The sequence below is a fragment of the Amblyraja radiata genome, chromosome 33, assembly GCF_010909765.2.
Source record: "Amblyraja radiata isolate CabotCenter1 chromosome 33, sAmbRad1.1.pri, whole genome shotgun sequence".
NCBI lineage: Eukaryota > Metazoa > Chordata > Chondrichthyes > Rajiformes > Rajidae > Amblyraja > Amblyraja radiata.
This window is the reverse complement of record NC_045988.1, coordinates 881,335-906,547: the sequence shown is the minus strand read 5'-3', so window position 1 is coordinate 906,547 and position 25,213 is coordinate 881,335. Positions and strand designations below refer to the sequence as shown.

The window sequence follows — 25,213 nt, the reverse complement described above, 5'->3', positions numbered from 1 at the left end:
AGCCGATTTCTCCATGTCAGAAACATACATTTTCTATAGTTACCCATATTGTTCATACAGTTGTTAGAATTGTTTATTTTATTGATTTTTTTATTGCCACATGTAGCAAGATATGAAGCTCTGTGTGCTATCCAGGTGAATTATGCCATAATTTCTCAAGGTAATGTGAGAGGAAAAGAAACAAAATGCAGAATAAAGTGTTACACTTATTTTGCACCTTCTCTGAAGCTGTAAGGGCTGCAACAGGATAGTTCAGGAGATCAGGAATTCATCCTTGGCATCTGAGAGCTAAATTCAAGAGTCTGAAAACAGTGGGAAAGATGCTTTTCTTGAATCTAGTGGTATGTGCTTTCAAGCCTCTGTATCTGCTGCCTGAGAGAGGGGGGAGAAGAGAGAACGACCAGGCTATGTGCGGTTCTTGAATGTGTTAGCTGCTTTCCTGAAGCAGCATGAGGTATAGAGTAAGTTGATTTGTGGAGGTGGGGGGTGGGGGGGATGAGTTTGGGTGAGGAGGCGAGGTGGGTTGGATGCTGCAACTGCTTGTGGTCTTGGACAGAGCACTTGCCATATAAAGATATGTGGTGCATCCAGATAGGATGCTTTCTCTGGCACATCAGCAGAAATTGGTAGGAGTCATTGGTGACATGCCAAATTTCCTTAGTCTTGTGAGGAATGAAATTATTTTAATCAATTATTTAAATTAATATAATAATCACTAACACTACTCTTAATTGAAATACTGGAGTAGATGCTGTAACCAGTCATTCACAAATGCAATAAAATATTTTATTAGTACTAGCTTGAAAAATGCTTTAACCTGTTCACTGCCAAGATTTTGTTTTCACTTGTATACTCGGAGGTGGCACTGAACATGTTAAAAATGTATGAAAGCATATAGTCTGATTTCTGTAAGTCAGGCTATACATTACTCAGGGAGACCCTGTATTTGGAAAATTGTTACAAATTGTACACTTTGTTTTTTAACAGATGTCAATGAAGTAGTTAATATTCTATTGTCTACATATTCAGAAACACTGAGGTAACTATTAATTCAATCAATATAAACATTAATTGATGAGGTTATTCATAGTCTAGTAATTTTTTTCTTTATAATTACGCAAGTCAGAGAACAGCAGTGAATGCCAAGCATGTCCAACAACTAACTACAATCCTGGAAGAAGCCAAGGCCATGGAAAGATATCTGAAACAAAAGAAAGAAGGACTCAGACATAAGCTTACTATGATTGCTAACGCTCTTCAAACAGAATGATTATTTTCGTGTTGTCTTTAAAATTAACAAATGTATGAAATGAGAAGCTCTATAAAATTGAACATATTATCTGAAGCTGTTTAAATTCTGTTATAATATGTTCATTGATTTATAATTTACTGCTTATTAATCTCTTTGGGATAAGATTGAAAAGTAATGTAATTGTCAGTGTGTTTACATAAGTATTTAATAATTAGAGATTAGAATATTGGAATTAACATGAAAACCAAGTTTATTCCAAAAATAATTCATGTGAAAAATAGAAATTCAAGCTATGATCCTTCTCATAAAAAATAAATCAGTATTTCACAAACTTTCAATTGTATTCTTTTTATAATCATGTAGTTTCCTTTCTTAAAATATGGTATTTTACTTCAATTTAACTATTTATTACTAGAAGTAAGAAATAATAGTCATTAAATGTATATTACATAACAGAACATAATTAAGTTGCTTCTTCCTTAAATTGTTACTTCATTACCATCTACTTTTTCCAAAATCTGTATGACCTTTGGACAGTGCACGGATGTGGCGCCGACGGATGAGAAGCCGAAGCAAAGAAGTGGAAGCCAAATAACCGAATGGAAAGAGGCCGAAACGCCAAATAACCAAAAGCGTACAAAGCCGAAACACCAACTAACCGAAAGAGTGGGACGCCTAAATGCAAACTAACCAAAAGGGCAGGATGCCTAAAAGCCAACTAACCAAAAGGCTGCGTTGCCTAAAAGCAAACTTACTGAATGGCCGCTCTGCCGAAACGCAACCTATCCGAAAGGCAGCGTCGCCTACAAGCCAACGAACCGAATGCCGCTCAACAGAAAAGTCAAATAACGGACATGACGTTGCTGGGGGGCGGGAGTTGTCAGCTATTGGTCCAGACCCCTGCGTCAGTCATATTACTGTGGAGGGAGATGAGGCGGAGGGTGGCCGTGGGAGAGAGGGGGCCGTCCCGAGGGTTGCGCTCCTTCGGCCGCTTACAACTGCGGGAGGGTGGGGGTCATTTTCCCACACAAGCCATAGGTGGCTGTGCAATCTGAACTCAAGCACCAAGTTGTAAGCAGCCGAAGGTACGCATCCCTCGGGACAGCCCCCACTCTCCCACGGCCACCCTCCACGGGCTGTGGGTCGGGTGGATCAGAGGTGTGGGACAATGTTCATCCCTCCACAGTGATGTGATGGACGCGGAGGTTCAAGTTCAAGTTCAAGTGAGTTTATTGTCATGTGTCCCTGTATAGGACAATGAAATTCTTGCTTTGCTTAAGCACACAGAAAATAGTAGGCATTTACTACAAAACAGATAAATGTGTCCATATACCATGATATAAATATATACACACATGAATAAATAAACTGATAATGCAAATAACAGAAAGTGGTTGGTAATAATCAGAGTTTTGTCCGAGTCAGGTTTAATAGCCTGATGGCTGAGGGGAAGTAACTATTCCTGAACCTGGTTGTTGCAGTCTTCAGGCTCCTGTACCTTCTACCTGAAGGTAGCAGGGAGATCAGTGTGTGGCCAGGATGGTGTGGGTCTTTGATTATACTGCCAGCCTTTTTGAGGCAGCGACTGCGATAAATCCCCTCAATGGAAGGAAGGTCAGAGCCGATGATGGACTGGGCAGTGTTTACTACTTTTTGTAGTCTTTTCCTCTCCAGGGCGCTCAAATTGCCGAACCAAGCCACGATGCAACCGGTCAGCATGCTCTCGACTGTGCACCTGTAGAAGTTAGAGAGAGTCTTCCTTGACAATCCTACTCTCCGTAATCTTCTCAGAAAGTAGAGGCGCTGATGTGCTTTTTTGATGATTGCATTAGTGTTCTCGGACCAGGAAAGATCTTCAGAGATGTGCACGCCCAGGAATTTGAAGCTCTTGACCCTTTCAACCATCGACCCGTTGATATAAATGGGGCTGTGGGTCCCCCTCCTACTCCTTCCAAAGTCCACAATCAGTTCCTTGGTTTTGCAGGTGTTGAGGGCCAGGTTATTGCGCTGGCACCATATGGACAGTTGCTCGATCTCTCTTCTGTACTCTGACTCATCCCCATCAGTGATACGCCCCACAATAGTGGTGTCGTCAGCGAACTTGATGATGGAGTTCGCACTGTGGTTCGCTACGCAGTCATGGGTATAGAGTGAGTACAGCAGGGGGCTGAGCACGCAGCCTTGAGGTGCTCCCGTGCTGATTGTTATTGAGGCTGACACATTTCCACCAATACGAACAGACTGTGGTCTGTGGACGAGGAAGTCAAGGATCCAGTTGCAGAGGGATGCGCAGAGACCCAGTTCTGCGAGTTTGGTAACCAGTTTGGAGGGGATGATTGTGTTAAATGCCGAGCTGTAATCAATGAATAACAGCCTGACATATGAGTTTTTGTTGTCCAAGTGGTCCAGTGCGGAGTGGAGGGCCAGCGAGATCGCATCCACCGTTGATCTGTTGTGGCGGTACGCGAACTGCAGTGGGTCCAGGTTTTTGTCGATGTAGGAGTTGATTTGCTCCATGATCAACCTCTCAAAGCACTTCATCACCACCGGCGTTAGTGCCACTGGTCGATAGTCATTGAGGCATGTCACCTTACTCTTCTTGGGCACCGGTATAATTGATGCCCTTTTAAAGCAGGTGGGGACCTCAGACCTCAGAAGTGAGAGGTTGAAAATGTCCGTAAAAACTCCCGCCAGTTGGTCCGCACAGGTTTTTAGAACACGACCGGGTATACCATCAGGACCAGGTGCTTTTCGGGGGTTCACCCCCCTGAAGGATTTCCTGACATCGGCCTCTGTGACTGAGACTGAAATGCCATCGCAGCGAATGGGGGATCGGGAAGGCACATCAGTATTTTCCCTGTCAAAGCGTGCGTAAAACGCATTGAGCTCGTCAGGGAGTGATGTTACACCGGCATTCGAGCTGCCTCCTGGTTTTGCCTTGTAGGAGGTGATTGCATTCAGACCCTGCCACAGCTGCCGAACATCTGTCTCGTCCTCCAGTTTGGAGCAGAAGTCCCTTTTGGCCTTTTTGATGGCCTTACCAAGGTCGTATCTGGTCTTCATGTAGGCCACTGTATCATCGGAGGTGAATGCCCTGTGTCTGGACTTCAGGAGAGTGCGGATCTCAAAGTTCATCCAAGGTTTCTGATTGGGAAACACTCGGTCTGGACCAATCGCTGACAACTCCCGCCCCCCGGCAACGTCATGTCCGTTATTTGACTTTTCTGTTGAGCGGCATTCGGTTCGTTGGCTTGTAGGCGACACCGCCTTTCGGGTAGGTGGTATTTTGGCAGAGCGGTTGATTGGCATTTACGCGTCCCGCCCTTTCGGTTAGTTTACATTTAGGCGTCCCACCTTTTCGGTTAGTTGGCGTTTCGGCCTTGTTTCCATTCGGTTATTTGGCGTTTCAGCTTCGTTTCCATTTGGTTATTTGGCTTCCACTTCTTTGCTTCGGCTTCTCGTCCGTCAGCGCCATGTCCGCACACGTCTTTGGACACTGAAGATGTAATTTTAGGTTCCGCTTTATGATGCTCTTCATATGGCACTGGGTTCATTTTGATTTTGTGATAAGGCATTGTAAATGTTGAGAATAATCCAGAAGTGCATCATTAGAAAGGCTTTGACAGAGATGACTCTGATGTTTCAATATCATGTTCAGAGACTGCAGACCTGAGGAAGGGTGCATACCTGAAACATCACCCATCCTTATTCTCCAGAGATGCTGCCTGACCCGCTGAGTTCCTCCAGCACTTTGTGTCTATTAACATGGTTAAGAAGGCATGCGGAATGCTGGATTTCATTAGTGGCAGCACTGAATACAAGAGCAGGAAGGTCATGCTCCAACTTTATAAAACATTGGAAAGAGCTCAATTGAATTACTATGTGCAGTTCTATATACACGTAAAATTACAATATATAAATATATATAGGTTAGAGTGTAGGAATCGTTTATGTTTATTAGAAGTGAATACAAATTAGTGTGCGTTACCTTAGGTAAAGAGGTAAGAAATTTAGAGGGGATTTGAAGGAGACCATTTCATTGATTGGGATGAATGCAGGTTGGCTTGGACCTGCTGGTTGAATGGTTTATTTTCATACTGCATGACTATCACAACATCTAACATGGTATTCATTTGAAGAGAGGATTATAAATATAATGAATCAGCATATGGCTTGTGAAAATGCATTGATCCCCTATGCTGACCTCTGATGGAAAATCAAGGGAAAATTATGAGACCTTTAGGTAGGCCTGGTATCTATTTGGAGGAAGGGCGGAGTCTGACACCATCTCTTCTTTCCTAACCTCACCAGCCCTTTACCCAGTTTCTTACATCTTTCTCCCATCTGGTTCCATTCATACACAACTTACAAGGTCTCAAATCTTCCCACCCACACTGGTCCATCTGCATGCTCATTATCCCTCCCTTTTTCGTCCCACTTTATCGCCTTATAAAATTCCAGAATCTGCAGCCCTTTGGTGTCTTCAATTATGACCTTCCAGCCTATTTATCTACCCCCCCTCCTTCATATCTGGTTCCATCTGCCCATAATTCCCTTCCTCACCTCTTTATACTGATGATCTGTCCTCTCCGCTCTATCTTGATGCAGGGTCTTGATCCAAAACATTGAATATCTCTCTGCCTGCACAAATGCTGCCCGACGTACTGAGTTCCTCCAGCAGTTTATTTTTTGCTCAAGGTATGTTGTTGGCCTTTAAATGTGAACACTCCTGTTTTGAAGGGAACTAAATGCATTTTTAATTTAATCTCCAATATTTATAAAAGGTACTATGCTGTGGATCTTGTGTCTTTATAATCTCAGAACTACTTATTACGGTGGGTGTGCCTTTATTTATCTCCCAATAGTCAATCATAAATCTCCACGAACCATCTGGTTTATGAACCTGCTATACTAATGAGTTATGTATTAAAGCCACTGGGTGCAGTACTCCCTGTTGTAACATTTATAAAACCAAGAAGAATTCAGCTTCTATTAGAAACCTTTATTTGTGGCTTTGGATGGTGGCCATCTATGACTACCTCACCCATCATCCAACCACAGTTGTGATAATGTAAGGCAAAAGCAGAATTCCCCAGTCTGTATGAATGTATGCCTTGACAGAAACTTACATTGATTTCTCCCCTAATTTGCCCATTTGCTAATTGCAGCAATTTACTGAATTAAATGCAACATTGCACTATCACATCAGAGCCAAGAATGCGTCAATTTCTGGGTGTAAATTTACTAATGTTGTTGTGGATAACAATCCCAATTTTCAAATCTAAATTTTAGTTCATCAGTTCTGAATATTTCTGTGAATGGCCAGAAACAATAGCCTGTTTAGTTTGCCACAATTACCCCAAGGGTGTGCTGAGAGTGGTGTAAAACACTCCAGTATTTCAAAAATATTTGCCAGGACCATCTCTTTCCTTCCACTAGAGTTTGTTTTATGTAATTGCATTTGGCGTTACTTACCCATATAAGAGAGCCTGACACCATCCTGCTCTTAGACTTGGGTCGAGGAGCTGATGCGACCGAGAGTAGCATCGATTGAGTCCATGAAGATGTACAGTACATGTTCTTTGCTTTGGTAATAAAGGTCTTTTTTTTAATAAAGAGTATGATGCAATGAGATAAAGTTATTATTAAATGAAAATTGTTTATGAAGTTCTGACAGGCATAGATAGGATCTATCTAAGATGGCGCCTACCTGCTGCGACATTTTGCCAGCGGCACAACAGAAAATTTCCCAGCAGCAACGGAGCTGGAGGTGCCGACTGTAAGAGAATTCCTGATCTCGGGAATCCCCGACCTCGCGGAGACTCGTAAGTACTGTACCTTTAAACACCGAGGGTCCAGGAGCTGATGCGACTAAAATCGCTGAAAAATGGTAAGACACCGGGACCAGATGGTTTTAATAATGAATTTTATAAAAGATTTCAGGAGATAACAACCCCTTATTTATTTAATTTATACTCCCATGCTTTTAAAGAAAACAAACTACCTGAAACACTAACAGAATGAACTATTACGCTTATTCCAAAAAAAGATAAAGATTTAGAAGATCCGGGCTCGTACAGAGCTATATCACTTTTAAATACAGATCAGAAAATTTTAGCAAAGATTTTTGCAAGAAGATTAAGCAAATATATTAGTAAATTGATAAACCCTGATCAAACGGGGTTTATACCTAAAAGATACTCATTTAATAATCTGAGACGCCTGTTTAATATAATGTACTCGCATAAAGTAGAGTAAGAAGATATATCAATTATTTCTTTGGATGCAGAGAAAGCATTTGATCAGGTAGAGTGGCAATACTTATATAAAGTACTACAAAAATTTAATATGGGAGAGAATTTTATAACATGGGTAAAATTATTATATGATAAACTAATGGCAAGAATTTTAACTAATAACATGTTATCTCAAAAATTTCAACTATCAAGGGGTAATAGGCAGGGATGTGCACTATCACCCCTGCTATTTGCCCTTATGATAGAACCCCTGGCTGAAAGTATAAGAATTCATCCGAATATTCAGGGCTATAATACCAGGGACTCAAAGAATAAAATCTCATTATATGCAGACGATATACTTTTATATATTACAAAGTCACAAACGAGCATACCAAATTTATTAAACTTAATAGAGGAATTTGGGTCTTTTTCAGGATATAGAATAAACTGGAATAAAAGTGAAATCATGACATTAAAACCTCAAGAACCTACACACTTACTGAAGTTCCCCTTTAAAATCGCAACAGAAAAATTTAAATATTTGGGTATTCAGATTACTAGAAAATATAAAGCATTATTCAATGCTAATTTCATACCTTTATTAAATAAACTTAATACGTTGATTACATTTTGGAAAACACTTCCCTTATCATTATTAGGTAGAATAAATGCAATAAAAATGATCTTCCTACCACAATTACTATACCTATTTCAATCTATACCGGTATATATACCAAAATATATATTTTTAAAATTAGACTCTAATATTACTAATTATATTTGGGACTATAGATCACATAGAATCACAAAAAAAACACTTATGTAAACCAAAAGAGGTCGGGGGACTTTCACTTCCGAATTTTATGTATTATTACTGGGCAGTGCATATTAAGAATATGATTTATTGGTTGGATAGTTCTACCCAACAGACAGAATGGATAAAAATGGAGAAGGAGGATTGCCATCCTTGTAATATAGGAACGATCCTCTTCTCCCCAAAAAAACTGAATAACACAATATATAAGAAGAACCCAATTATATATGGTACAATAAGAATTTGGAAACAAATAAAATTATCTTTAAAATTAAGAAATCTATCACTGTTAATGCCAATAGTGAATAACCCTTTATTTAAACCATCTCTTATTGATAAGACATATAACCAATGGGAAAGTCTCGGAATTAGAAGGATCGGGGATATGTACGAAATGGGAAACTTACTATCATTCCAACAACTACAATTAAAATTTAAATTGAAAAACAACCAATATTTTAAATATATTCAGATTTGTGATTTCGTGAAAAAATATATACAAGGATATCAAAAAGTAACTCCTGACTTATTGGAAGAAGCAATGAATATTGAAGCTGACTCACAAAAATTAATATCATATTTATATAATAGTATTCTAAATATAGACCTACCATCGACAGAGGTACTTAGAGAAGAGTGGGAACGGGAACTAATGATAAAAATTACGAAGGTTAAATGGGAAAAATACCTGATATATATTCACAAATGTTCAATTAATGTAAGACATAATCTAATTAAATTTAAAATTGTACATAGATTATATTATTCAAAAACAAGATTGAACAAATTTTATCCAAATATATCCGCCACTTGTGATAAATGTCTAGCCCAAAAGGCAACTATAACACACTCCTTAGTTTCCTGCATAAAACTTTATAGATTTTGGAATGATATTTTTGAAATATTTACAAAATTATTCAAGACAAGAATGGAACCTAATACTGAAATGATTATATTTGGCGTAATGGAAGATGGGAATAAATTGAACACATCTCAAAATCTATTCCTTAACTATGGTTTAATAATAGCAAAAAAATTAATTCTTAAATTTTGGAAGGGTACATCAATACCAACGCTTAAAATGTGGATTGCAAGTATGTTGGACACCGCTCATCTTGAGGAAATGCGATTCCTTCTAATGGATAAATCAGACCAATTCATAACGAGTTGGTCTCCATTCGTCTTTTTTTTTGGAATCATATGGTGCAACACAATTGTAAAAAAATAACTGTTTCAGGACTGGACGAGGGTTGGTCAAGATTATAAATAATGATCTCCTTTTCTTTTTTATTTTATTTTATTTTCTCTATTCTCTCTCTCAACTTTCTTCATTTACTCGTTTTCTTTTTTCACACACTATATATTTCACATCTTTCTATCCTTTACTATCTAACTTCTTTTTCTTATTCTAATCTTTTTTCAGTGTAATAAAAAAAAAAAAAGAAGTTGTACATAAAATGTATTATGAAAATATATATTAGGCACTTTGGTGCCATATGACTGTACTTACTTCTAATAAAATAAAATATTAAAAAAAAAAACAAAAAAAAACACCGAGGAGGGCTTCATGGAGTATGGAAACGTGGTCGTCGGGCAGGACTACAAGTAAGACTGAAGTGTAGGGGACTTCGGCCCCCTCTCCCTACCATCCTACTGGCTGACATACAGTCAATAGAAAACAAAGTGGAGGATTTAAGGACAATGCTGCTTTACCAAAGGGAGCTGAGGGAATGCTCTGTGTTCTGTTTCACAGAGACATGGCTCACTCCCTGCTCCCCAGACTCAGCAGTCCAGCCTGAAGGGTTCTCCATCCACTGTATGGACCATATGCAGGCATCTGGGAAAGGGAGAGGAGGGGACATCTGCCTCATGTTCAACTCTGCATGGTGCTCAGACGTGGCACTCCTATCCAACTCCCGCTCTCCACACCTCAATAATCTGGCGGTGAAGTGCCGTCCCTTCTACCTACCTAGAGGAACAACTTGAGGTCCTGACCACGGAGGAAAATGGAGGAGGACTGGCCAAATTTTGTGCCTTCCACCACGGTGATGAATGCTGTGGTGGATGTGGATATTTTTATTGTGTTTTTGTGTGTTCTTTTTCATTGTACCGTTGCTGACAAGTTCATTTCACAAGTGACGATTAAAACTGATATTGATATTGATAAAAAAATCTGCAGACTGGGCAATGTTCAGAGACTCGGCAACGGACCTGAATGAATTTGCCACAGTCGTTGCAGACTTCATAAAGAAATGTGTGGAGGACTGCATCCCAACAAAAACCTTCCGAGTGTTTCCTCACCAAAAACCTTGGATGAACCATTAGATCTGTATTCTTCTGAAGACCAGATCCCGGGCATTCAGGTCTGGAGATACAGAGATCTACAAGAAGTCCAGATACGACCTTGGTAAGGCCATCAAAAAGGCCAAAAGGGACTCTGCTCCAAGCTGGAGGATGAGACGGATGTTCAGCAACTGTGGCAGGGCTTGAATGCAATCACCTAGCAGCTCAAATGTCAGCGAAGCATTACTCCCTGACGATGCGTTTTACGCACGCTTTGATAGGGAGAACACTGATGTGCCTTCCCGAGCTCTCATTCGCCGTGATGATATTTCGGTCACAGTCACAGAGGCCGACATCAGAAGATCCTTCAGAGGGGTGACCTCTCGAAAAAGCCTGGACCTGATGGTATACCCGGGCGTGGTTTTAAAATCTGTGCGGACCAACTGGCGGGAGTTTTTACAGACATTTTCAACCTCTCACTTCTGAGGTCTGAGGTTTCCACCTGCTTTAAAAGGGCATCAATAATACCGGTGCCCAAGAAGAGCAAGGTGACGTGCCTCAATGACTATCGACCAGTGGCACTAACGTCTGTGGTGATGAAGTGCTTTGAGAGGCTGATCATGGCCCAAATCAACTCATACCTCGACAAAAACCTGGTCCCACTGCAGTTCGCTTACCGCCACAACAGATCAACGGTGGATGCGATCTCACTGGCTCTTCACTCCGCTCTGGACCACTTGGACAACAAAAACTCATATGTCAGGGTGTTATTCATCGACTACAGCTCTGCATTTAATACCATCATCCCCTCCAAGCTGGTTACCAAGCTCTCAGATCTGGGTCTCTGCGCATCTCTCTGCAATTGGATCCTCGACTTCCTCATTCACAAACCACAGTCTGTCAGTATTGGTAGAAATGTGTCATCCTCGATAACAATCAGCACAGGAGCACCTCAAGGCTGCGTGCTCAGCCCCCTGCTGTCCTCACTCTACACTCATGACTACGTAGCTGGACATCCTCAGCTCCAGTAAAGAAGCGATGACGCAAGAAAGGGCGGACCATCCCAGGGATTGACAGAAGAGACTAATCCGCGCGGCGCTGACTGGCAGGAGAGGAGATCGATCTGCGCTCGCGCAGTTTTTACGATTTTTAAACCTCGCTAACTTTTACAATATACTACCGATCGGAACGAAACTTGTTGCACTCGGAGCACAGGAGAACAGCGAGTGAGCTGGCGAACAATCAGTGCTATCGTGTACCATTTTTGCGCAAATAGAAAAAACGCGCAAACCGGAAGAGCACAAGATCAGAGTTTTAGTTACCAACAGAGATACCCCACCCTCTCTGCCCACCTGTCTGTCTTTTCGATAGGACGTAAAGCCCTGAATATTCAGTACCCAGCCCTTGTCCTGTTGCAGCCATGTCTCTGTAATTCCCACAACATCATATCAATTTCTAACTGAGCCTCAAGCAGCATGTCCGAGTCTGACTTTTATTTTGACATCTGCAGTTACGTAATCTTTGAGCGATTACTGATGCTAGTCTTGTCGCAGTGAGGCCTGATTCCAAACGAACAATTTTCTCAGGGTGTTCGGTCGGGATTTTCGATTAAATCTTCGCAATTGCACAGAATGATTACCTCAGTGAAAATGTCACTGCAGTTGTTTTGGATTATAATAGAAGACATTGTAAATTTAACCACCACTGCTTTAAAGGCTTTTCCAGGTGAGAAATTCATAAAATAAACTTTGATCCTTCCTTCGTAAAGTTCTTAAAAATGTTTATTGGTTTATGTATTATATTTTGGAGTATTTTGTTTTTCTTGATCCAGCAATTATCCTTACATCTGAGAAGGATGAATCCTGGTGCACTGATAATCGCATGTGAATGCTGCGACGCTCTCGTTAAATCAGTTTAACTCGCGCTCTTAAATTAGTTAAAACGGGTAATAAATGTATTAAGGAAATTCGATGTGACAATATCTCGGTGGTAAATATGTAATAATAAATAGTACGACTTGAAACTGTATTGGCAAAAATGTATGTTTCTATTAAGCCTTATCACGGAGAGCTTTCGGAACGTCCTTAAAAGTAGTACCTTTATTTAACGAGGAATGGCAAATGTATTTTAAAGTGCGTTTCGATGAGGATGGAATTGGGGATGGTGGTGAAAATCCGAAATGTATATTTTTAAAGTCAATTTGATGTTCCTAATGGTCATAATGTTCAAATTCAAAGTGGTGGGTGAAGGTGATTAGATTGAAGGGTTAGAAAGTGATAAATCTATTCATTAGCAGAGAAATATTGATGAAAGGGTAGTGTGTTAGCAGGAGTTATTTTTGACGGATGTTAAGGTTTAAGAAGAGCAAAGAATTGGTGTGTGATCAGGGGATTGTTGCAATAGTCACGTTTTTAGGTGACAGAAACCTGCATGAAGTTTCAACAGCAGCCAGGGGGAATGGTGGGCATTGGTGAGGTGGTGGAAGTGAAATTATTAGTTCTTTGAAGAGAAACATTCAAAATGTGGTCATGTTCAATTCAATTCAATTCAATGTTGGATTGCAAGGTTGTATAATGTCCGGTTTAGTCTGACACGATGACCAGGCATTGACAAGATTGTGACAATGATGGGAACTAATGACTTCTATCATCTCAAAGTTTTATTAGACAATCTTGTAGTTCACCCTAAAGTAGGAACTTGATTATTTTAGCATCAAATTGATATAAGTTGTAGAAAGAAAGCAGTTGACTGAACATTGTAGGCTGGTTGGTAAGTGTATAAATATTAAAACAATACTAAATTTAATTTGTGAACATATGGATTTTGAAAGCCACAAGCAGTAATCTTGAAGTAGACACAAAAAGTAGAATCAGGCTCGGAAAATACTGCTTCCAGATAACCTCCGTGCAGTAATTAGACACCATTGTCTCTCACGAATGCAGTCTGTCATTTTCACTGAGAGTGACCATTGATATTAACAAGTAGTCACTTTTAGTAGCATGTATAATAATGCAATATTAAGTAATGTAACATAGAGCCTTTGGTATTTTTAGCATGCAGTAACAAAAATAAACATAGCTCATAAGTTATAATAGCAGAATTAAGCCATTTGACCCATCATCCAGTCTGCAATTCAATCATTGCTGAGCTATCCCTCTTAACTCCATTCTCCTGCATTCTCCCCATAACCCGTGACATTCATACTAATCAAGAATATGTCAATCTTCGTCTTAAAAATATCCATTGACGCCCTCCACAGTCTTCTGTGGCAATGAATTCCACAGATTCACCACCTTCTGACTCAACTCCTCCTCATTTCCTATCTAAGGTGAGATTAAGTGTTCGGCACAGAATAGAAGGGCCGAGATGGCCTGTTTCCGTGCTGTAATTGTTATATGGTTAAAGGTACGCCCTCTTATTCTGAAGTTATGGCCTCTGGTCCTAGATTCTCCCACTAGTGGATACATCTTCTCCCCATTCACTTTGACCAAGCCTTTCACTATTCGGTAAGTTTTAATAAGGGCTCCCCTCGTCCTTCTAAACTCCAGCGAGTACAGGGATTATTTTCATAAACCTTCTCTGGACCCTCTCCAATGCCAGCACTTACATCCTCAGATTTGGGGAAAATTGCTCTCAATACTCCAAATGCGGTCTGACCAGTGCCTTATAAAGCCTCAGCATTACATCCCTGGTTTTATATTCTAATAATCATCTCAAAATAAATGCAAGCATTGCATTTGCCTTCCTTACTACCGATTCAACTTGCAAATTAACTTTTAAGGACTCCTGCTCCAGCACTCCCAAGTCTCTTTGCACTTCCGATTTCTGAACTCTCTTCCCATTTAGAAAATAGTCTATGCATTTATTCCTGCTACCAAAATACATGACTCCACACTTTGCTACACTGTATTCCACCTGCCACTTCTTTGCCGACTCTCCCAACCTGTCCAAGTCCTTCTGTAGATTCCCTGCTTTCTCTACACTACCTGCTCCTTCACGTATCTTCGTATCATCAGCAAACAGCCACAAAGACCTCAATCTCCTCATCCAAATCATTGATGTACAACGTGAAGATTAGCGCTCCCTACCTTAACAGCGCAGTAATATTTGCAATATTCAAATTGTCTGGAAGTGCTCCTAATTCTAGTGAATCTTGAAAGATCACTACTAATGGCTCCAAAAATTCTAAAGCCATAAAGTAGAACCCAGTGGAATGCCTCACCATGAGCTAAAACATTTACTGGACGAGTTACAAATATATGATAACAAGAGCAGGCCAGACATTCTGCCCTGAATGACTCACTGAGCTATTTACCTAAAACACTTCCATCATCTGCTAAACTGATCAGATGAAATCATAGAAAAGACAGAAAAAAAATCCTTCATTGATTAATAATTCTCTCATGGATACAAAGCTGTGCAGTGTAAAATTCGCAAGATCCAAAGTAGCAACTCACCAGGGCTTCTTTGACAGTATCTTTCACACTGCGAATGATATGACTTATGAACAAATGCGTAGCAGGAACATGGGAAATCAGATGACATTTTCTCATGAGTTTTGCACTATTCCTATGTGAAAATATATTGGCATTAAGGGCCTGTCCCACTCAGGCAATTTTTTAGGCGACTACAGGTAACTAGGTTGTCGCCACATGGTTGCCGGGGTGTCACTTGTATGGTCGTGAGTAATCTCCTCAGTCGGCTAAAGAATCGTAGCGTTTTTCTGATCAACGCTGGATTTTGAAATGTTCTAAGCTTTTCGGTGACAGTTGGCTTGACGCCAATGAGCGTAGCTTGACTTCTCCTGACATAGGTGCTGTCGTAGGTTGTCGCCAGGTGACATAGGTTGTAGCCGGTACTGACTTTGGTGAATTCCATTGCCGACTACCCACGTTGACCGGCGACAGGTACCGGCAACTGAATTGTCTTAAGTTGTCTTCAGTTATCTTCCTTGTCATAGCTTGTGGACATAGGTTGTCATACATCACCTCTCACTTCTGAAAGTCAAATAGAGAGGCCATTATTTGCTCCACAATGCCCACATCCAGTGAATAAATAAAAAGAAAAATTAGTAAGATCAGGAAGTTGGATCATTCTTATTAAAAGTTTCCTTTCTTATATATTTTTTATAAATGGAACAAAAAACTCCAAATAAATATTGTGCCAAAAACAGACAAGGTTGCCATAACCGCTCCCACATCTTTTTCTATCAAATAAAAAAAAATATTGCATGCTGACTATGTTAGAAATATTAAAATATTTTATATGACAAATTGAGGAAGTTTGTTTTTCATTTTCAATAACGTGTAATGAAATGTGTTACATACAATTTTTAACAGAACCTAGAATTTTGACGAATAAATGTGGAAGAGAAAAGCTATAATCTGTTTATTCCTCCCAACAAATCATACACTTGTCGATTAAAAAACCTCATTTCTATGTGCACAAAATGGTTTGCATTGTTGACGAAATAACAATCCTGAATTACGTGACTGGTACTCGATACATTATGATTTGTAATTTAAAAAGAGCTGAACAACTAAGTAGAAGCTAGTTCTGTATTTTCTTCATAAAATAATGATTTTTCTATTGAAAATGTGAGCTCAAAAGAACAGAAGCAAATGAATCATTTATGTTTTAATGCTTTAATTTGAAAGCTGCATGACGAGAACAGGCACAGCAGTTAAGTCTCAGTAATATCTGGGCTTTAATTTTGACAGAATTGGAATTGGTTCATATTGGAGGCGGTGACATTAAGATTCCAACAGTATCATTTTCATCTCGGTATACATTATAGATATGGCTCAGGTTTTGTCGGCCAGCGGTTTTCAACATTAGGAGAGGGAAGACTGCAAGGTCGAGAAAACTAGAGCTCGTTTTGCCGAACATCCTGCAGTATTTAACGGCAAGAGTACAATTCCTGCCGGAGGCAATCCGATTGACAGGCTTCAACCTCTCATGCTGTAAGATATTACGGCTTCAGCATGTGGATAAAAACAAGCACAGGTTTTCAGTACACATTGTTGCCTGTGTGGGTCGTCTTTATTTTGCAAATGTACACTGCGCATACTCACACATATTCACGATACTGATCAGATAATGAATATATCACATAACACAAATCATACCATTCTGGTACTCAGTTCTTAAAGTTACAGTTACCATTATATACACTACACAGGCAGATAGCCTTCTCAACATTTACAAAGTCTATGAGAATAGATCGTTGGATTGGAGGAGCGAATGAGATAAGGAGGGAGGGAGCACCGATTGCGATTCGAGCGTCATCTTTGGGAGGGGTTCTCAGTCGTGAGTTTACCTTGGATTATGGTGGTGGGAAAGGGGAACATCTAATGCTTCCTTATTCCAAGGGAGGGGTGATGGTGGTCTTGGAGGACCTCTGGCGTTGGATAACGGTGAAGCAGATGCCATTTAGGAGGTCAGACTGTAAGGAGGAAATAGTGAGTTGAACCTCAGATTTACACGGTAGGTTGTTGTTTGGAGAAGCTATTTCCTTCAGTAATAATTACCAGATTTCACCTGGGATTTCAATCACGTGTTTTGTATAGAAAATATAAAAGCAACCAGTTCCAGGTCATTTTGCATCACTCTAGGAATGTGGTATAATTTCCATGTCTGATCATTTCTGCACCAGATGCATATCATTTGACATATACCCACTTTGTAACATCAGATGATCCTAAACTTCGAACGCTCCCTGCCCACCAAGCTCCATCTCTCTCACAGCCTTGTCCTGCCAATTTCTTCTTATGGAGACCCTGATCTCCAACATCTGTTCCAGGGCTCCCGAAGAATGCTTCCCACTGAAGCCTGGACTGCCTATGACTGATGAGTTTCTCAGTCTGATGCCAATAATTGACTCTAAGGGTGCAGATCTACTCATGTATTGCTGTTTCAGTAGTCCTTGGGCTATTGACGTTTATTGCAGCAGGCCCCTATTAAAGTAGGTGTTGATGTGCATTTCACAGACGATTCCGCACACCTACAGTGTTCTGTGCTGCTACAACAATGAGTCGAGGCAGCCTTATAATATTGAAACGGCTAGTCCATTTTCGGTAAGCATTTTAACCAAATACTGCTTGTTCTAGTTCCATTTAAACCAGAAGTGCATGAGTCTGACGTCTGGATTTTAACCTCTGACATGAGTATAACTCACATTTGAAAATTAAGACTTAGATGTTTAATGCCTGCAATGATATATTATCATATTAGAATAATTTCAAACTCAAATGACAATATATCCTGATAACATAGCTGTCTCATCTTCCTACTTTTACTCATTTAAAATAGATTTATAGGGAAACCTCAACACAACCACTAATAAAGTTGTCCATTTGTAATTAAATTCATGCGAATCAACTTTTGTTGAAAGTTTGACATTTACCCTGTGACTAGATATCCTGCTTGTTTTGCCAACTAATTAATGCAATCCATATGGAATTGCTGAACCAGCACAAATTATCATGACATTTTAAATGTGAGTTGCACGAAAGCACAATATATGTATGTTTTCCATTATTGTTTGTGCCAGCTGGAGATTAAATGCTTATAAAACTAGCAAGAACAAAATGCCGCTGGCCACGAAACATTCTTTGAATTATGATCATTATCTTTCACAGGCACATTTTAATATGTGTTATGTATTTAAGGTACTAAGAATCTGATGAGTGTACATCAGTTTTACATTACTCTGCCCCAAGCTTATTCCTGATATTCTGCACTTTTCATAATTTCTGATTGTGTTGTTGCCAAATATTGTTGAGGTTCGACAAGGCATTTTGCGAGTTGCTTTAAGGTTTGCTTCTGATGTGTACTATTGGTTGTTTACAGAACCATTGATCTGTTTAATTTGCCAGATGCAAACTTATGACAAAATTCAGTGTCTTTGTTGTCTACCATCTCCCATTATCATTGACAGTGATAGATTTGGCTGATTCTGACCAGGTATCGAACAGTACAATGGAGGACAGTATGCTGTTTCTGATGATATACTGACAGATATTCATGAAGCAAGTGTGGTCCATCTGATGTTGCACGTAACGATCATAGTGTCAGCTATTGTCTTCCTCATGATTGAACCAGGACTGATGCTGGTTGAAGGCAGGGTCAGGTGAATTTTCAGTGAAATTTGTCAATTCAGGCTGTGTGTTTACTGTGATTGGAGTATTCTCGTGTGGAGAATGGGTGCTAATCTGCAGAAAAATATGAAACATGAACCTGCTCCACATTTAGAATCTGCATACTCTCTCCAAGCAATGTTGGTCTCAAGTTTTGAAATTTAATAGTGCCTTCTGTGCATATCCAGAAGAAAAGAGTGTTTCTCATGCTGGGACCCTGCTCTTTTCAAGTTGGCAGATGCATGGCAGATGCAGTTTAATGTGGATAAATGTGAGGATATCTATCCACTTTGGTGGCAAGAACAGGAAAGCAGATTATTTGAATTAAGTTAGGAAAAGAGGTAGTACAATGAGATTTGGGGCGGGACATCCCATTGATCCAACCTGTCAAGCAAAATGTTGTAAGTTTTAACCAGATCTCTTTGCATTCTACTACACTCGCGAGGATAACGTCCTTGTTGACTCCATTTCTTCTCACACATCAAATGTGCATCCCTGGAACTAATCTAGGAAATCTTTGAAGAACTTTGTGACGAGTGCATCATTTCCCATGTAAGTAGATAAAGTCTGTGCAATATACTCCAGGTGCAATTACACTAAGACCCAGTACAATAATACTTAGTCTCCCTTACACCTGTAATCGAAACCTCCTAACGTAACAGCTAACCTGGCTGTGTTCCCGTTGCCTAGCTACGACCACATACCACCAAGTGATCTCTGACAACAGATGTCTGACACAGAGGGTGATGACTCCCAGAAATTGTCCGCTCTGGAGAATGGTAGAGACTAGATCATCGGGTTTATTTAAAGAAGAAGTGGATACATTTTTAAACGATTAGTGAATTGAAGGCAATGGGGAATAGGCACAGAAGATGAGATGAGGTCAAGGGCAGAACAACCATTTAGTATTGACTGGTGGGTCAAACGAAGGATTGTGTAGCCTACGCCTGCTCCAACTATTGTGGTTTTTGCAATGAAGCATATGAACATGATCTATGAGTCCCCCCCCCCCCCCCTATTCTATTACACTTTCCTTCAACAATAAAAGTTTATAATTCAACCATGGAATATGGGAATAACTTTACTTAACTCGTAAGCCACTTCTCAGCAAAGATAGACATTGATGACAAAATTTATTGTTGCCTTCAATACACAGCCTTTGGTTTAGTGAGACAAAGGGAATTTGGGAATTAAGAGCTCAATCCTGCCCCAAAACGCATGATCTACTGAAGATGATCACTGGTCTTCAAGAAGCTTTTGAGACTTGTCAACATTGTACCACCCATGCAGCCACCGTAAAATCCTCCAAATCCAATAAAAGGACAAATGAACTAATGTCAGTGGCCTCCACAAGCCAACATCCCCAATGTTGACACGCTAGCCTTTGGACAGGCCACAACATTCTCACGTCGAAAACCACAAGGCTGAAACACAAACTACATTCAGAGATCTCTCATTTAAAGTCAAGTGGACAGTAAAAAAAGATTGAGGGATGTGCTCAAAGTTTCCATCAAAATCTCCTCAGGCTCATGACCATTCAAATTGGAGAAGGAGCAATTGGGATAGTATTAAGAACCTTGCGTTAATGCATTGGGAGATCACAGGGGTGCTGAGAAAATGGCAAGAGTGCACCACTTCATCAACTATCTATTTACCCAACAAGACACACAACTACATAAAAGTTAACTTCAACTTCCACCAAAGCGGATTCCCCACATTCCTCAATTGATGGAAGGCAATAAAATTAGATTAGATTAGATAGATTAGATATAATTTATTGCCACACAGCCAGGCTGGTGGAAATTTAGGTTGTCTGCAGCGATACAATAATAAAGAACACACAACCACAATAAAACTGTAACACAAACGTCCACCACAGCATTCATCACTGTGGTGGAAGGCACAAAATTTGGCCAGTCCTCCTCCATTTCCCCCCCGTGGTCAGGACCAGTCCAGAGTCAGTCCAGGATCGGCTCTTCCTCACCGGAGACCGCGGCTTTAAGTTGTTGTAGGCCGCAGACCGGCGGTCAAGATTTAAGTCCCCGCCGCAGCCAGAAGCACCGTAGACTGCAGGGCCGGCGGTCGAAGCTCCCCTCCAGGGGTGATGGTAAGTCCATGCCGGACCCGCGGTAGAAGTTGGCCGCGGGCCGGCAGTGATGGCTTCTTCTTCCCCCGGGTCCCCAACGTGAGATCCCGGGCTGTAGACGCCGCACCAGCTGGAGCTCTGCAGACCGCGACTTCAGGCGGCCTGGCTGCCCCGGGCCAGCGAAACGGAGCGCTCCCCTCCAGCGAGCCCCAGCGAGGGCTCACCCGCTCCACGCCGAGAGTCCACGCTGCGCCCGCCGCTGAAGCCCCGGGCGCGTCTCCGGGAAAGGCCGCGTCGATCCTTGATGTTAGGCCACGGGGGAGGCGACCTGGAAAAACTCGCCTCTCCGTGGAGGAGGCGACCGAAGCGGTTCCCCCTTACCCCCCCCACACCACCCCCCACACAAAACACACGAAGAAACATTAAATACAGACATACTCCCCCCCACAAGGCAAAAAACGGCAAGTCTAAAGAGGTAGGCCCAACTGGAGCCTCGGCCTCAGGTTTAACAACATCCCAAGAAGACATCTCAAAGAAGAAGTATAAGACTGAGATGCATGAATTAAAAGAAGAATTAAAAACATTCCTTAAGGAGGAACTTAAAAATCTCAGACAGAACTTTCAAGAGGTTAAAAAGGAGCTAACATCTTTAAAAAAAGAAATGCAAGAACAAATTAAAGAAGAGGTCACAGAGATTGTACACGAAGTCCTTGAGGACTGGAAATTAGAAATTGAAAGAAATATGACTCAAAACGCTGAAGAAGTAAATGGAAAACTGAATAAGATGGAATCCAGATTTGAGTCTAAACTTGAACCTATTCTCCTGACATTAGACCAACACTACAAGATTGTAAAAGAACTTGAGGAACTTGCTGAGACAAGCACCACAACTACAAAACAACTCATCACTGAGAACCAACGCCTATCAAAGTTATTGTATCAAATAACTGAAAAATGTACAGACTTGGAGGGACGACAGAGGCGTCAGAACTTAAGAATCGTGGGTATCCAGGAAGGCAGAGAGGGGACTCGTGACCCCCGTGAATTTGCTGCAGAAGTACTGAAAACAATTTTGAACCTGGATCAGGCGCCATTACTTGCCCGAGCGCACAGAGTGGGTCGCCCAAAGGTGGGCGACCGACCAAGAATAATGATAGTAAAGGTCCAATATGACCATGTATTGGATGACATGATGAGGAAAATTGGCAAAAGCAGAAATCTTGTATATGAAGGAGACAAGATTAGCGTATTCAGAGATTACCCCGTGGAAGTTGCTAAGAAAAGAGCGTTGTTCACAGAAACAAGAAGAATACTGAAGAACATAAAGAATCTGAGATATGGACTGTTATACCCCGCAACACTGAGAGTCAGTTACGAGAAGAAGGAATACTTCTTCAACAAGCACACGGAAGCATTTGAATTTGCCAAGAAAGTCGAAGACAAGATCAAAGATTGAAAAATATTCAACTCTTAACACCTACTCGGACACCTTCTCGCAGAGAAGATATGGAACTCTAAACTTTAAACTATTAAATTTAAGAGTTGCCTAAAATTCGCAATAAGAACTGGGTATATTTCCTGCAACGGATATATAATACTAACATTCTAGTACTAACCTCTAACCTCTAACAACTATTAATAATCAAGAATATTAACTAACACTAACTAATGATAACAAGATTATTTAGATTATTTAAGAATTAATTAAAAGTATGAAATATAAGTAAAGTATGATTCAGGTATTTTATAATGAGAAATGTTTGATGGCCCTATCTCTGATGTTTTCGTTTTTGATTATTCTTAGATAAATGTTTATATTATACAAAACTAATATTTCAATTTGAGACTACTAATTATACCATTAATGGAATATAATCAATATTTCTTTCCCCCCCACAAATTGTATGCATCGAATTGGAAACTTTCCTTTCAAGGAAAGCACGGAGCTAGTATTTTTATAAACCAAAAGCTACGGAAGTCCATAGATGCTTAGCCACATTAGGGTGGCTATCACTAACTGCACTAATTGTAGTTGTAGTTGCTTTTCTTTTTTACTTTCCACACTTTACTAACCCTATTAGCTATCACCTTTTTTTATCTTATATCACATTATATTTTGTATTTGGAATGGAATTGCATATTTTATTTAAGGAGATACGTTCGGATGGAAAACAGACGTGACCTAAAATTCATCTACCTGAAGTTCAAGTATAAGGTAGGGTTGAGTGTGCTGAATCATCTGCTCTACCACTTAATCACAAGATGCAAGACATGAATATAAAAATTGGGGGTGAGGGAATTAAATTCTGTAGTTGGAATGTTAAGGGAATTAATGAACCTATCAAGAGAGGCAAAGTGTTAGCACATTTAAAATCATTGAAAACAGATATAATATTTCTCCAGGAGACACATCTTAAAAAGGAAGCACAACATAGACTGAAAGCAAAATGGATTGCTAAAGCGTACCATTCTTCATTCTCACATAAATCAAGAGGTGTTGCAATACTAATTCGTAAAGGTATACCCTTTAAACATATATCAACGATAGAAGACATTGAAGGCAGATATATTATAATAATAGGGGAGTTATACTTAAAAAAGGTGACTCTCCTCAATGTGTATGGACCAAATTTTGATAGCCCTCTGTTTTTTAAGAGAATTCTTAACAATATCCCGGAAGGTACACAACAAAACTTAATAATCGGTGGAGATTTAAATTGTACATTGGATGCTTGTTTGGATAGATCATCAACTCAAAGAAAACTAAAATCTCGATCAAGTGAATTTTTAAATTCATACATTAATACCACAAATATTAAGGACGTTTGGAGAATTGAAAATCCATCGGGCCGAGAATATTCATTTTACTCACCAGTACATAAAACTTACTCAAGGATAGACTATTTTTTAGTAGATTCAAAACTTATCCCATTCACCTATAACTCACAATATCATAACATCATAATCTCAGACCACGCCCCATTAACATTTATGATCAAAGTAAACGGAATGGCAGAGACACAGTCACAATGGAGATTTAATCCCCAAATCTTAAAAGATAAGTCATGTAATGAATATCTAGTAAAACAGATTAAAATGTTTTTTGAGGCTAACGATAGCCCTGAAATCTCTGCCTCCCTTCTTTGGGAGACATTTAAAGCATTTGTACGAGGAGCATTAATTTCTTCCCAATCATTTTTTAATAAAGAGAATAGGGCCAAACAACAGAAACTGGAAATGGAAATAAAGCAATTAGACACAGAAAATGCAGCAGCACCATCCACGATAAAACACAATAAAATTGCAGTATTGAAATATAAATTAAACAAGATTTATTCAGACCAAGTTATAAAACTTTATCAACATACAAAACAATTACATTTTGAATTTGGTGACAAACCACAAAAACTATTAGCGCGTCAACTTCGCAAATTGGACGGGGAAAAAACAATATACAAAATTAGAACAGATAAGGGAGAAACATTAACACTGCCTAAAGATATTAATGATAGATTTCTACAATACTACCAAAAATTGTATTCATCTAAAATAACAGAACAATCAACGGGAACGGAAACATTTTTACAGAATTGTAAGTTTGCGGGTCTAGATCAGAAAGAGAGAGAATTGCTAGGGGCTGAAATTACGATAAAAGACATTGAAGAATCAATAAAGTCCTTAAAAAACGGAAAGGCGGCAGGACCCGATGGTCTAAATTCCGAATTTTATAAAACATTTTATGATTTGCTTTCCCCACGCCTACAGACAATGTACAAATACGCTTATACTCAACAGAAACTCCCAGAAACTCTAAATGAATCAACAATCATACTTATACCAAAAACGGACAAGGATCTTGAAGACCCAGGTTCATACAGAGCTATAGCCCTCTTAAATACTGATCAGAAAATATTAACTAAGATTCTATCTAATAGATTGAGCTTAGTGATCAGTAAATTAATACATCCTGACCAAACAGGGTTTATCCCCAAACGGTATTCATTTTTTAATCTGAGAAGATTATTTAATATTATATACTCCAATAGAATCCCTAACGCAGAGCTAGCAATTATCTCGTTAGATGCTGAAAAAGCATTTGACCAGGTAGAATGGCCATATTTATTTTCGGTGATGGAAAAATTTCAACTAGGAGAGAAGTACTGTACATGGGTTAAATTGTTATATTCTAACCCAACAGCTAGAATATTAACAAACAAAATGTTATCAACTAAATTTAATCTCTCTAGAGGCTGTAGACAAGGATGCTCACTATCCCCACTATTATTTGCTCTTGCAATCGAACCCCTAGCAGAAAGCGTTAGAAACCATCCAGGAATATTTGGATACAATACTAGAGACACAAGGAATAAAATCTCCTTATATGCAGATGATATACTAATA

The 25,213-nt window shown here is 39.8% G+C and overlaps 1 protein-coding gene and 1 long non-coding RNA gene across 3 annotated transcripts in view; one reads left to right on the top strand and one right to left on the bottom strand.

The window, feature by feature from the left end:
* Positions 1-12,102: 12,102 nt before the first annotated feature.
* Positions 12,103-25,213, top strand: part of bco2 (beta-carotene oxygenase 2) — a 39,398-nt gene continuing 26,287 nt past the window's right edge. For both annotated transcript variants that reach the window (XM_033049466.1, XM_033049465.1), the window contains exon 1: positions 12,103-12,313. In XM_033049466.1, coding sequence (XP_032905357.1) covers positions 12,220-12,313 — 94 coding nt within the window. In that variant the 5' untranslated portion in view covers positions 12,103-12,219. The remainder of the gene's footprint in view (positions 12,314-25,213) is intronic.
* On the bottom strand, positions 16,218-17,575 carry LOC116991117. The gene is made up of 2 exons (XR_004416699.1): positions 17,119-17,575; positions 16,218-17,033 (listed from the first exon to the last, which is right to left on the bottom strand). It is a non-coding gene; the product is annotated as an uncharacterized LOC116991117 (long non-coding RNA).